This window comes from Zalophus californianus, chromosome 5 (genome assembly GCF_009762305.2).
Source record: "Zalophus californianus isolate mZalCal1 chromosome 5, mZalCal1.pri.v2, whole genome shotgun sequence".
Classification (NCBI taxonomy): domain Eukaryota; kingdom Metazoa; phylum Chordata; class Mammalia; order Carnivora; family Otariidae; genus Zalophus; species Zalophus californianus.
The window spans coordinates 4,932,620-4,946,413 of NC_045599.1; the positions used below are offsets into that span (position 1 = coordinate 4,932,620).

Below are 13,794 nucleotides of genomic sequence, written 5' to 3' on the forward strand. Positions count from 1 at the left end.
ACTGAAATGAATATAAGGAAATCTATCAGGACCTGAGGGATGTGCTTTTAAGGTTAATGGTGAGGCTGACGAGCTGAAAGAGCATTTAGAGTATCTGCCACACGGCATCCGCCCCGGTGCACTAGACACTTTCTGCCTGTGTCCCAGCCAGGGGCTCAGGGGCTCCTAGAGAGCACCTTGATGTTCCCACCACCTTGATGCCCAAGGGGATCCCCTGCCTGGTGCCAAATGGCAGGAAAGCCCCCCGGAGTACCCAGATGCAGCCCCCCCCCCCCCCCCCCCCCCGCTGGAGTGGAAGGTGCCTGGCCACTGAACGGGGCACAGAGGCGTTGGGCAAGCAGGCCAGGACGGACAGCCTCTGACAGGACACAGGGACCGAGGCGGGTCCCACCAGGCAGGCAGGAAGAGGGGGCTAGGAGCCTCTGTCTGGGCCCAACTGGGGCTGTTCAGCCTTTTTTTCCATTTACAACTCACTGCATCTGGGGAGAACAGGAGGGGTGCGTCCTGAGGGAGAAAACAGAACAGGAGGGAGGGGGGTGCGAGGAGAGACAGGCCAGGTCCCCGTCAACCTGAAACTCCAGACTGTTCGAGGTCACTGGAGGCGCTGAACTGTCTCTCCACCTTCTTTTGGTCCTTGATCTTGAGTCCAATGTCCACCCTCTTCTCAAAGAAGTTCACCAGAACGGACTCTGTCAGGATGGAGGCCAAGATCTGCTCGAAGGAGATGCACCAGTCTGTGTCGATGGTGCCCCCGCCGCGGGTGGGGGCCGGGGGGCTGCGGGCCTCCGCGCCCACGAGCACCGTGTCGTCAGCCAGGTCCTCGCACTGCAGGGAGCCCGTGCTGACCACCGAGTAGGAGGACATGGACATGTCGTCTTTGGTTTCATCGTCGGACAGCAGCTGCGAGGGGGAGCCCCGGCCCTCGCCACCGCCCCCGTCACCCACCACCTGGCTCTCCTGGGGCGCCTTCCCGAGGTGGGTGTCTCCCCCCGCTTTGGCCTGGGGGTCACCCGCAGCTGGAGGCTGAAGCTCCGGGGCTGGGTCCTGTGCAGGGTCAGGGGCTGGTGGCTCGTCGTCCTCGGGGACACCAGCCCTGGGCGTCCTGCCTGGCTGGGCGGAGAACTTCTTCCCCACCTCGCCGATGCGGAGCAGCAGGCTGGCCACCGTGGCGATGGCGTGGTACAAGTCCTGCTCCATGGGCTCCTCGCTGAACATATTGTACAGCGTCTTGCACAGCTCAATGAACTGCTCCTTTTCAGGGAGACACAAGGAAAGGGCGGGGAGACGGTGAAAGATGGTCAGACTGGCCTGGGACCAGCCAGACTGCCAGTGCTGGGTTGTCCTGTTCGTGGTCTCCAGACCTGTGCCTTGCTGTGCCCATTTCACAGACTGGGACAGGGAGGCACAGAGAGGGAAAGCGACGTGACCAGTATCACACAGCCTTAGAAGAACTTTCTCTTCCAGCTGCCTTTCTTTCAGCACAGACAGTGCTGGGAGCCTCTCCCTGTCTCTACCGCCACGCTGCTGGCGGAGCCAGACTGATTCTATACCACTTTCCAGACCCAGGGGCTACAAGGACTTCTTCAGTATGTTTTGGAATTGCCTTGAGTTTTTCATCTTTGACCAGGATGGAGGGTGAGGACAAAGCAAGCACAGCCTGGGTCCGTTGAGGGGATGGGGAGGTCTGACACCACACTCAGGCCTCCTGCCTTGCTCCATGGAGCACCCCGTTCTTCAGGATGCAGGTGAGAGGTGCCCAGACCGCAGGTACCCCTCTGGGCAGGGCAGGGCTGTGGTCAGGCTGCGGCCCCGGCGCCGAGACCCTTGGCAAGATGCCGGGCTCCCGACCCAGAGGCCGGCGACTGAACAAGGGGTGGTAGGTGGAACAGGCCTGCATGGGCACGGCACCTGGGAGGGGCCTGGGAGGAACAGGGGCGCTGGGGGGCTGTCTTGTAAAAGGGGTTGTGTGTGTCAGAGGCTCACCTTCCCTACTGCTTCTCTGGTGCATGGATACTGATGGAATGTGAACAAGTCATCGCCAGCAAACACCACCCAGGATAAGGCCCCAAAACAACTGGCCTCCTGTCCTTCTGGAATCGTCCCTGACTACTGTCTGACGAGCAGGTGCAGGAGGTAGGCAGGCGAATTCCCACCCTCCAACAGGCACTGGGAGGGAGGGTGGGGAACCGCTGGATGGGGGAAACCCAGCCTCGGAAGTGTCTGTTGTGGGCTCTGAATGGGCCTACCTGGTTCATTTTGGGAAGATCCTTAATCGTCTCCTTCTGAACCTCTTTCTCTTTGGCCCACATGCGAAGGTAGTGCCGATAGTCGGGAGGGCTGGTCCCCTTCTCCTCTGTGAGTTGGGAGAAAAAAAAAATCTGTCAGATTGAGCTGGGGGCCGGTAGCAGGCGGTGAGCAGGTTTCAGTGTTTTCTGGCACGGGGTTACCTGGGCCCTTTTATGAAACACCCCGGTGTTTGGAGAGGTGGCGGTGGGAAGAACACTCCACAACACCCGGATGTCTCCCCTGAGCTCTTATGCTAAAGCAAGGCCTGAGCTGACAGAGAGGGCCCAACCTGTCTCCCCCAAGATGGCAAAGGAGGGACGCGGAGGCTGCAGAAAGCAGGTGCCCTGGAATGAGGTGGCAACAGGGTGTGGGGGGTGGTATTCACAGCTACAAGAGAGTCAGGCCTGGGGCTGATGAGAGTGGCTTTCCCCGGCAGCTGGCTTCCCTGGGTGGGGGCCCCACCCGCAGGGAGGAGCCCCGGGATCTGCATCGGCACCGGGAACAACGGCCTGCCTGTACCTCTTTTTTCTTGGCTGTCGTCATTTCCAGCTCCCTCTTGCTCTTCCTGCCGGAGTGTTTCTGGAAAAGAGAAAGCACACAGGGAACACTCCTGTGTTGCGACTGCAAACCTCGGAGGCCTGTGAGCAGCCGGGTGCCATCTCCCGCAGAAGCAGAAGCCCAAGGCCCGCTCGCCTTCTTCACTTGCTTACGGGGAACCAAGGCGCCGCCAGACCCGCCTTCCTCTCTGCCAAAGGAATACAAGTCTCGGCCCATGCCAGGAAAAAGCCCGAGAACTGGTTTCTCTAGTGTCTGCTGAAAAGGGTGGTCCTGATTCTCAATTCAACCGTCCACCAACCACCGCACTGACTGATGAGGAACTGTAGGTACAGGAATTCTGTGCCAGGCACCGTATTTCTTAAAGTGACACATTTGCTGGAGGTGGCCCACACCGTCCCCTGTGGGGCCCATGAACGTGGGGAGCAGCAGGCGGCCCAGCTCTCCCAGACCTGCGGGCCACAACGCCGCCGGGGGACCCTGGTGGGTGGCAGCCTTCCAGGGCTGTTAGCGGTGGCGGGGAGCCTCTCTGAGCTCAGGCTTCTCACTGCAGAGTGGAGGCCCACTGCCAGGGGCTGTGTGCGGTCTGAGGACAGGGCTCTGTAGTACCCCTGGGCTCCGGCCTTAGCTGGAAGCCCCTGGGAAAAGCTGGAAGGGCCCGTGATTTTCCCAGATTCTAACTGTAACAGAAGACCCATCTGCTTCTTTGGTTTGTGTACCTGAGGCTTCCTATCAAGTTCAAATTAAGCCTTCTGACACCACCAGCAGGCCTGCCTTGGGTATCTGGATACACACTGTGTTTAATTTCTCTTTTGGCTGTGTATTATCCTTGCTGGGTACTATCTGCCAGGAGAACTTACAGGCTGGGGTTTTGGTCAGTTAACCCCAGGCCCGGAATGCCCCATCACTCTGGATCTGATGCCCCCAATGGGCTTTACATGTAGCAAGGAACGCCTTTGAAAAGGCACTCAACAAATGTATCTTTCCTTAAGGGAAGAGTTGTGTAGGCCATGAGGACATTTTCCACCGCCCTCCTCCACCTGTCCGTTTCACATGGTGGCCACGATGGTGTCTGGACTTTCTCCCATGAGCGTGATGATGGAATACTGTTTGCGTGCAGCCAGGGAGCTAAGGCCCCGGTACCGTGCCATGCGTCCTCATTTACTAGCCCCCTCGACAAGCACAGGGGCCGCCCCTCTCCTCCCCAGTAAGCTGCGGCTTGGTCTTGGGTCCTCCTCGGGACTCGTCCACACAGGAGGCGTCCCCAGGACCAAGCATGTCCAGGCCTCCTGACCATGCGGGGTGGGGGGTGGGGGTGTTAGGCAGACGCAGCCCAGCACAAAGCGGGTGACCCTGACCCCCAGGGACTGACCTTGAGCCTCCCAGGGCAGGAAAAGGTCCAGATCTGAGGCCAGAGGAGATGCTGGGAGAGCAGAGGAGTGGAGGAGAGAGGGAGGGAGAGGCCAAGGTCCAGGAAGGCAGAGACAAGAGAAACAGGAGTGAGAACACCCCGGGGGGGGGGGCCCTCCCAGAGAGAGGCCGTTGCCGTCACCTGTGGCTCCCCAACACAGCACACTCCCCAAGCCCACCAAGGGCTGCGGGCCGCCCCACAGCACGACGGCCCGGCTGCAAGGCCGGAGGCCCCCGCAGCAGGGTCAGTGGTGCTCACCTTCTGAGGAGCTGTCCTCGGTGAAGTAGTGGGTCGCTTCCAGGGCTGACTCTGCCTCCTCTGGGCTCAGGGCTGTGCTCAGAGGGAAAGGTGAGTGAGGGCAGGCCCGGCTCCCCACATGGCGTGCCCTGCCGCCTGCCAGGGCCCGTGATACGGTGTGGGGTCTGAGTGGTAACGATGATCACGGATCCCGGGTAGTGTTCCTTTCTTGACTTTCATGTTGTGTTTGAGAATGTCACATGTAGCCCATCTAAACACCCAGTCAGTGCAGCTGGGAGTCCAGTGAATGGCCAGCCACCCCCCCCCAACCGCCCCACTGGTGGGGTGCACTCTGGGGACCAGGCCCCTGCGGGCAGCCATGCAGGGACCAGCCACGCACAAGGGACTTGCTCTTCTCACTCTATGCATCTTGGGCATCGTTCCACATTGGTACGTTCTTTGTGATTAAGTGGTCCCCAGGGTTTTGGACCCACATGGTTCTGTGGCGGGGGGGCTTATTCTCCCCACTGTGTGGTCGGGGATGACAGGGGTTGAACAGGTGGCACTTGGGGGAGGTGGCAGGCTGTGGGCTGTGGGCTACGGGAGGCAGACACAAGTGGCTCGGGAGTTGGCGAAGGTGGCCCCATGTGCCCTCATCTGGAGGATCCCGGCCCAGTGGGGTCTGCCCAACCCAGGCCTTTCCCTCAGCAGAGTCAGACATGGCCGGCACCAACCTTCCCTGGAGGCATCCCTGAGGCCAATGTCCCGTGTTGGATTCCAGGTGAGAATACCTGTGTCAAGGCCTGGGGCTTCCAGTTCTGGCTATACAGAACAACCCCCCAGGGGAGCTTTAAAACTGCATTCCAGGCCAATGAAGTGATGGCCTCTGGGGTGTGCACAGCACCGGTGTTCCAAACAACATTCCACCCACTTGGACGCAGCCGCTGACTCCCTGGTGCAGTTCGTGAACAAGAGCAGGGACCCAGGGTGGCTCCACCCCAGAGCAGAGCGCCCTGGGCTAGAATTCTCACCTGCCTGAGTCTCAGTTTCCCCCTGAAAATGAGGGAAGCTCATCTTGGAGAACTCTCCATGCTGGGCAGACTGAGCGGGGCGCACACAGCGGGAACCCACAGACTATGGGATCTGGCCTGAGGACCAGCTGCCGGTCACCCTTCTCCCCACCCTGTGGCCTCTTAGTGTCCCCAGGAGGCTCAGGCAGAGTGTAGAGAAGGCAAGGGAGAGCAGCCCCTGCTCATGGCTGCACAACAGGGCTACCCAGGCATTCTGAGGGCCTTGGCAGTGCCCCCAGGCTGAGCCTCTGGGGATCAACAGGAGAGGCTTGTGACCTACCTGGGTCCCCCTCAGCCAGGCCGAGTAGCCTGAGACATTCCCTCTCAGGTTATGGCCCCGCCCCAGGGCTCCGGTCTCCTCTTCCTGCTCTACCAGGATGTGGAGTCCCCCGGGCTGCCTGAGGCTCAAGAGCTCACAGAGGCCTGTGCCTTGGGACACTGCAGCCCCCACTCCATACACGAGAGGCCCTTGCTGGTGAGTGGGGGAGGAGGCTCTCACCTGGGGGCAGGTGCAGCTTGTAGAGTGCCTTGAGCTTCTCTGTCAGGTCCCCATGGTACATCCCACCTGCAGAAGGAGGCCAGTGAGGCGGCCTGCCGGCAAGAGGGCACCAAACCCCCTGGCCAGTCCACACTGAAGCCCCTCCCCTTCCCAGCCTGACTCTCCTGGAGAGGTCCTTGGAAGCCCCAGGCCTCCCACTTGCCCCTGAGCTTTGCCCTACTCAGGGTTGGCAGACCCACGCTAAGCAGCCCTGGCCCGGGGGAGGTGAAGTGGAGGGGAGGACCCCACTGGACCCCCACATGTTCCCAGTGGGAAAACTGCCCTTTCCATATCAGGGGTGCTGTTGCAGGGGAAGACTGGCTGGGCTGGCATCTGGAGGCCTCTCGAGGAGGGACCCTGGGGCTACTCACTCATCCCCATCACAAACTCCTTGAAGTTGATCAGAGAGTCCTTGTTTTCATCCAGGAGCCGGAACATGCGCCCGGCCAAGACTGGCGTGTGGGCGCCGCAGGTCCAGGGTGTCAGGCTGGCGAAGAGCTCCCGGAACTGGCTTGCATCAATGCGGTACTGCTCCAGGTAGGGCAGGCTGGGGTCCCGACGCACAGCTGTGGGCCGGCTGCCCCCCCAGTACTGACTTGCCAGGTGCTTGGCCTGCAGGGGGCACAACACGGTGAGACGGCTGGGCCTCCCAATGTCCCGGCACTTAGGACCGCCCAGCTGGTCAGTGTGTCCTCCCCCCTCCTCTGTCCCGAGTCGCACAGTCCTGGGGCGGGAAGCACCAGGCCCGACACAGCATCTCCCAGAACCGCCCACACGAGCACCATCAGCCTCTTGTTGACAGACGCAGGCGTGGAGACACAGCCCCAGGGCTGCCGGCCACAGCAGGTCACAGTGGGTGAGAGGCGGCACTGACTGGACCGTTCCCACTGTAAGGCTCAGGTGTGGCTGCCAAACCAGAGGCCACTGGGAACCGACAATAGGCGGTCTGGACTTAGCCGTTTCTGGCTGCTCTTCACACCTGTTCCCCTTCTTCTGTTAACAGCACCTGAAATTTTTTGGGAGAGCCCCTCCTGTCCACATCAGGCCGTGGGATGGGCACATGGCCTAGATTTGGCTCAACAATAAACACCCTCCTATAGCCACAGCACCTAACCTGAGTTAGTCCAACAATTGACCCTGGACTTTTTGTTAAAACCACTTGGAAAGAAAAGCCTCTTTCCCCTGAGAGAGCAGGATGACCCTGGAGCTGCAGACGACAGTCCTGCCATTCTGTAGGAAGAGCAGTCCAAAGGACATCTGAGGTAGGGGAGCTTGGCAGCACGTTTAAGCCCCTGGATCCAGCCATGCCTGAAGCTGTGAATTCCTAGGCTTTCCAGTAACATGAACCAATGCATTCCCTTTTGTGTAAGCTGACTTGAGTGGATTTTCTGCCACTTAATAAAGTGTCCTGCCAAAACTCCATGAAGGATTAAATTCTACCACACGAGGTTTGTGGCAACTGCATCTGAAGATGCTTTTAAGTCAATTTCTTGGGGCGCCTGGGTGGCTCAGTCTGTTAAGTGTCTGTCTTTGGCTCAGGTCATGATCCTAGGGTTCTGAGATCACGCCCTGCATCGGGCTCCCTGCTAACAGGAAACCTGCTTCTCCTTCTCTTCCCTGCTCATGCTCTCTAATAAAAATCGATTTCTCCTCTGGCAGGAACTTGCCGCACCAAGGACGCACTTAGGGGACCAGGATGCGGTACTGGGCCTGCCCTTGCTCTTGGCTGTCACCTTAAACACCATGTAAAGGTCCTCCAGCTCTTCAATTGAGAAACCAATGTCCCCAGGTATAGCTCGGACCTAGAAGGAAAGAGAAACAGCATGTACTGACGGATTCTCAAGTTCCGGGTCTCTGAGAGAATGCCCACGGGACGAAGGCTAACACAGACCATCCTGGTGAGGCTGCCAGCTGGCCAAGCCCTCGATGGCAGTCCATTCAGGGAAGGAGGTGTGGACCTCACGCTTATCCCTGGTCACCCATCCTGCCACTTAGTCCACACTCTCCAAGTTCCTTCCTGGTGAGCACTGGGGGGGCCTTTCTGTCCTGAACACCCAGTCAGGGACACAAGGTGAGGGGCAATCCTGTAGTGACTGCTGCCTGGATCCCTGGAAAGACTCTGGCACGGGCTCTCTGGAAGGTGTCCTAGAACCTCCCAATAAATGCTCTCTCCAGAGTTGGGGAGGACAGAGGCTCGTAGTAGAGGTACAGCAGGCTGGGTGGGTGGAGGGTGGCTGAGTGTCGCTACCCAGGGGCAGGGGCGAAGCCAGAAGGCTCAGGGTTCAGCCCACAGCAGGAAGACTCTTGGCTTTTAGGTGCTGGGGGGTCAGAGAAGCTTCGCAGTGACCAGCCCAGGAGCAGAAAACAGTGACCAGGCCTCTCCCACATCCTCAAATTTGCCCTTTTCACTCCTGGATTCCAGTCCCACACGACTGGACTAGGGGGCTCTGTACCTGGCCCTGTGGGCAGGAGCAGCCCACCTGGGTCACAACACCTGCCCCCCCCCCCCCCCCCCGCCCCCCAGCAACCTGCGGCCGTCCGGCCGTCCGGAGCCCAGCCCTGTCCATACCACGCTCCGCTTGGCTGTGTCCTCCAAGGACTGGATCACTTTCAGCCTCTGTTTAAACCGCATCTGTTCGATGTCGTCGGCCCTCAGGCTGCTGAATTTCTACCGGCCGGAGGGGATTCAGTGAGATAAGGCAGAACCACAGAGCAGAGAACTGCCCCGGGCCACGGCCGCCCACACCCATATGCCCAGCTGGGGCAGGCCGGCCAAAGAGCCCCCAGGGTGCTGACCTCATAGGACACTTTCAGGAGATCGAAGATGTCCACTTCTGCTGGCGGGTCATCCCCACTAGTCAGCAGGGCATGGAGGTGTGGGATAGGAGGAGAAACACTCTGCTTGTTGACCACGTTATCCAGGTATCTGCAAGGATTAACGGACAGAAGGCTGGACCCCCCCCACAGGCAATGGGGGTCTCTCTCCTACTAAGTGATGTGGAGGGACCTAATCTGCCTAGACTCCCAATCAAGAAGTGAGGGTGCTGAGGATAGGGCATCCTCCAGGAGGACAGGAGAGGAGTCCCTGACTCTGGCGGCGGTGGGGCAGAGGCATGCCCAGGAGGGTGCCCTGGCAAGTCGGGGATCCCGCTGGAGGCAGGAGAGAGGCCTCACTCCTCATGAGGCCTGAGCACTAACTCTGGGAAGCCAGGCTGTCCTCTGGGGGTCCCTTGGGTCGGGACCCTTTTTAAGCCCAGACCCTACCACACCAGGAGAAAGGTCTGTCCCAGTGGGAGGGATGACAGGGTCCTGGGTTGGCTCGGCGGGCAGGTGGCAGCATTCCTGGCAGGCCGGGGTCGCTGGGAGTGTTCCAGGCCGGGTGAATATGCACACACGGCCAGCAGGACCCTACGGAGCTCAGGGCCTGGGCCAGTGTGAGGCTGGGGCAGGGACCCTGGATCGGGGGGAGGGGGGGACTCAGCTTCTCCGTCCAGAGAACCACGAGTCACGGGGAATCCCAGGGTCAGATTCTGAGAATGAGCTCTGTGGGCTGCTGCTGGCTGGGGCCGGAGCAGAGGGACTGTGGGCCGCCCAGAGGCGGTGGGGGTGGGGGGAAGGGGCTGGATCCCAGATAGTCTGTGAGGGCCAGATGTGGGGACTGAGGGGGCAGGTGGCGGCCCATTCAGCTGTGAGAGCAAGCTGGCTAGGCCCTCCATCTAGGTGACGTGATGGGGAGGAGGAGGGATGTTGCTGAGCCGGGGAGAGCAGCATCAGGACTGCTCGGAGACAAGAGCAATACTCCAGCTAGGGGCTGGAGGCCCTGTTGCTCCAGCTGCCACCCCCCTGCCCCCCTCCCGGGTGCTCAAGCCCATTTTATCGGCTCCCAGAGCTGTCAGGACCCAAGGCTGTTTAGCCGGCACGTTCCCACCAGGAGGAAGCCTCTCTCCTGCCCCATCCTGCGCCCCCGCCCTCCCCCCTCACTCCACCCCGGAGAGTGCGCGTCGGTGTGTGCTGAGTGAGCAGTGCCCAGGGCTGGAGACGGGCCGGGCTCTGCCATCCACGGGGGCGCCGGCCAGCAGCCCGGCGGGAGGAGGGAGGCTGGCTCGGTCACCTGCCCAGGACGGTCATGGCCTCGCCCTCGTCGCTGCAGCCCAGCAGCTGCTCCATGTTGGCATCCAGGATGGCCAAGGCCACCTGCAGGATCACCTTGATGCCCTCGTAGAAGAAGCAGTCAACGATGACCACAGCGCTCTCGAAGGGCATGACACTGAGGAAGAGGGTCAGGAACCAGGACAGGGAGATGCTGGAGATCACCCCCAGGTCCTGCATCTTCTCGGACAGCTGCGGCAGGAAGTCTCTCGTGAGCTCCTCGAAGATGCCTTGGTCCACCAGGGCCCCTAGGGAGAGGACAAAAGAGTCTGAACGCCGGGCCCACGCTGCTGGCTCAGGTCCCAGGGTGGGTATGGGGAGCCCACCTGATCCCTGGCCAGCTCCACTCACTCGCAGGGCTGGAGGAAACGGGAAACAGCGTGCGGGTTTCCCTTCTACGGCATCCAAACTACTGTGTGAAAAGAATACTTGCCCCCACTGTGCTTGGATCTGCTTTTGGGGAAATACAAATCTCTCCCTTCTAGGAGCGTCTGCCGTGTGTCCTGCCCTGAAGCTTGTGAACAGATGTGTGATTATAAAGGACCCTGAGAGGGGGAGACCCCCAGAGCCAAATGGTGGGGGAAGGACATCCTAGAGCCGCAGACTGAGTCACGTACGTAATTATGTACATTTGCCAGTGCATCTCCACTTAATCACGCAGACTCTACGGGCTGCTGTTCGTAGTCATTGAGGCCGGGTGACAGGCACCCAGGGATGTATGGACTACCTGCCCTGGCTGCGATATGGAGATCTTGCACAGTAAAATGCCTTGCAGAGAGTTACAGGGGTGAGAACAGAGGCCCCAGGCCTCTCACTGCCAACTCATGAGGAGCTGCATGCAGTCCGGGCAAAACGGCTGGGAGTCTGCCTTTGGTCTCCACCTTCTAGCTGTGTGCTGATTTCTCAGCCTCCTCATCTGGTGAATGGGAGCCGGGGGTGTCTGCAGCCCACTGCACGTCCGAGAGGCCTCCAAGAGCTCGCCTGTGCAATGCGCTTGGTGTGGAGGCTGGCCCTGGGAGACCCGCCACCCCCACGGGGAGCCGTGGGGCCTCAGCACTCACCCACCACCCTGGTGTTGTAATAGTCAGGCAGCATGCGCTCACAGAGGGCCACCAGCAGCCAGAAGGCTTCCTCCTCACTGCCATAGAGCAGGAGCACGGAGGTGACGATGTTCATGGCCTGTGGGCACAGAGACGGCAAAGGGGAGGCTCAAGGAGCCAGGCCACCAAGTAAAACCGCCCCATCCCCCCAAGGGGCCTGCATGGCCTCACTCTCCAAGCAAGTCCCACAACGACAAACTATCCCACCCAACTCCAGGCAATTTGCCAAAAGGCCATTTGCAGGAAACCAATTTGACAAAAACCATCAGCCAGACACCTCCAATCGGGCCAGTGGTCACTTGGAAAGCCGAGAGGGAGGGTATGAGCATACGGCCCTTCTTCAGAGCGGTTTCTGGTGTCACAGGTGTGACACGGGGCCAGGAGGATGGGAACGTGAGCCCCGTGCAACAGCTACACGGCTGCAGTGAAACGGGGGTGGGGGGCACACAGCCTGAGCCAATAGCAAGGCTTCTCAGAAAAAGCTTTCGATGGCGGACCTTCTCTTAAAAACTCTCTAAAGCCAGCACACGGACTTTCCCTGCCCCGGGAACAGGTCACGCAGAACACTGGCCGTACTTGGAAAGGGACTTCGGAGGGGGCGGCACACTTCTGGGAAACCCAGACGCGGGCTCGGGGAAACAGAACGCCATCGGACTGGGCCAGGGAAGCACCCCTCCGGATGTAAAATCAGACGCTATGGGAAGTGCAAATCAAAGCCACCTCACTCCAGCAGGGTGGCTACTGTCCAAGGACTGGAGAGCCAGCGTGGCAAGGATGTGGGGCAAGTGGAACCCTTGTACATTGCCGGTGGGGGCATGTAAAATGGTGCTGCTGCCGCGAAAAGCACTATGGCAATTCCACACACACACAAAATTAAAGGTCGGATTACCATATGGTCTGGGTACAGACTCAGGAGAAACGAAAGCCAGGACAGGAACAGACACCGCACGTGCCCGCTCACGGCGGCGCTATTCACAAGAGCCCGAGGCAGAAGCCACACAAGCACCCAGCTGAAGATGCACGGGTAAACCTAGTGTGGCCTATACACAGGGTGCAATACGGTTCAGCCTTAAAAGGGGAGAAATTCTAACACGGGATGCGACAGGGATGAGCCCCGAGGACGTTGTGCTAAGGGAGTAGGCCGGTTCCCAAAAGGCAAATCCTGTGCGACTCTGCTTCTAGGAGGTACTGAAGGCGGGCAAATCCATGCAGAACGGGGAGTAGCAGGGGAGATGTCTGCAGACCCTAAATACCCAAATGCTCCAGCACCCTGGCTGCAGCACACAGAAGGCAGTATGTGCCATGGGCGGAAGTGAGCGGTGAACGGTGTCTCTAGGTATAGCTCTCTTGGTGGCCAGGCTCCTCCGGGGGGCACGGGCACAGTCACTCAGGCCTCTGCTGAGCGAGCCACTGGCAGGAGATGTGGCCTCTGGGCCCGGCTCACCCCCTTTACCTGACAGTAGCCGATGGTGGGGTTTCGGAAAGCGTAGGCAGTCAGCACCCGCCGGAGGGCAGCGATGCCGAGCTCGTTCTGGAAGGCGGGGTGCTCGGGCATGGAGCGGTGGAGGTCCCGCTCGATCTCTTCTGTGGCCAGGCTGGACTTCCCTGTGGACTTCTCCACCAGCTCAGTGTAGTAGCCAGGGTGCGTCACCATCTCGTTCCAGGCCCCTGTGAAGACACAGTTGGCAGCTGTCTCCCTCGCCCTCCCCTTCCGCGGGGACTCTGGGGTCCGTTAAGAGGCGTGAGGCAAGGGTTTCCTGGTGACCGCTCCTGGGAGGGGTCACCCCCCCCAACCAGTTTGAATGGCCTTCTTGTGAAACCGTCCAAGTGGCCAAGGGTGTGCGTGCTGGCAGAGCCCGTCCCAAGGAAAGGAGGCCAGCAAGTGACAAGGCACCATCTGGGCGACAGAGCCTTGTGCTTGGTGTCTGTGCCCCAGGACGGTGCCCCCGGCTCGGGCCCCTCACCGCTGAGAGCCCCATTTTGGCCTGGGAAAGGGCTAGCAGCTCCTGCCTGGCTGACTCGGGAGGCCAGGTCAGGGGGGCTCTCACCCAGTGGCCCTGGGGGGCCGGGCCGACACCGGGGCAGCTCACCAGAGAAGAGGAGCCACAGTTCCCCGCGGAGGCTCTCAGGGATGCCCTTCAGCACCAGCTCCCGCGTTTTGGCCGTGCGGTACATGCACACGCCACGCCCGTATTCAAAAAAGTGAATGTTCCACGACTCCTCTTTCATCTTCTCCTTGGCCTGGGGAAAAGCAAGCACAGGGTCTGGGCGTGCGCGCTAGGGCCCTCCTCCATCTACAGCGCACGTCTATGAGGGCCCAGGCCGGGCGGGGCATGGCACCACCCCGAGGCAGCAGTGAAATGAGCCTCCGTGCAGAGGCCTAGAGTCTGGCGTGACCGGCCCTGCCCCGCGGGTCGGGCAGGGTGCCCCTGGACACTGTCCTTCAGG

The 13,794-nt window shown here is 60.4% G+C and overlaps 1 protein-coding gene across 2 annotated transcripts in view; it reads right to left on the reverse strand.

The window, feature by feature from the left end:
- Nucleotides 1-273: 273 nt before the first annotated feature.
- The window catches only part of TBC1D9B (TBC1 domain family member 9B), a 42,198-nt gene continuing 28,677 nt past the window's right edge, over nucleotides 274-13,794 (reverse strand). The window contains exons 9-22 of one of the 2 annotated variants that reach the window (XM_027605553.2): nucleotides 13,437-13,587; nucleotides 12,800-13,014; nucleotides 11,308-11,425; nucleotides 10,209-10,494; nucleotides 8,894-9,023; nucleotides 8,667-8,765; nucleotides 7,831-7,899; nucleotides 6,469-6,709; nucleotides 6,059-6,124; nucleotides 4,511-4,582; nucleotides 4,214-4,264; nucleotides 2,806-2,865; nucleotides 2,247-2,353; nucleotides 274-1,251 (exon numbers count right to left, since the gene is read on the reverse strand). In XM_027605553.2, coding sequence (XP_027461354.1) covers nucleotides 565-1,251; nucleotides 2,247-2,353; nucleotides 2,806-2,865; nucleotides 4,214-4,264; nucleotides 4,511-4,582; nucleotides 6,059-6,124; nucleotides 6,469-6,709; nucleotides 7,831-7,899; nucleotides 8,667-8,765; nucleotides 8,894-9,023; nucleotides 10,209-10,494; nucleotides 11,308-11,425; nucleotides 12,800-13,014; nucleotides 13,437-13,587 — 2,352 coding nt within the window. In that variant the 3' untranslated portion in view covers nucleotides 274-564. The remainder of the gene's footprint in view (nucleotides 1,252-2,246; nucleotides 2,354-2,805; nucleotides 2,866-4,213; nucleotides 4,265-4,510; nucleotides 4,583-6,058; nucleotides 6,125-6,468; nucleotides 6,710-7,830; nucleotides 7,900-8,666; nucleotides 8,766-8,893; nucleotides 9,024-10,208; nucleotides 10,495-11,307; nucleotides 11,426-12,799; nucleotides 13,015-13,436; nucleotides 13,588-13,794) is intronic. The other variant, XM_027605554.2, reaches the window with a different exon arrangement.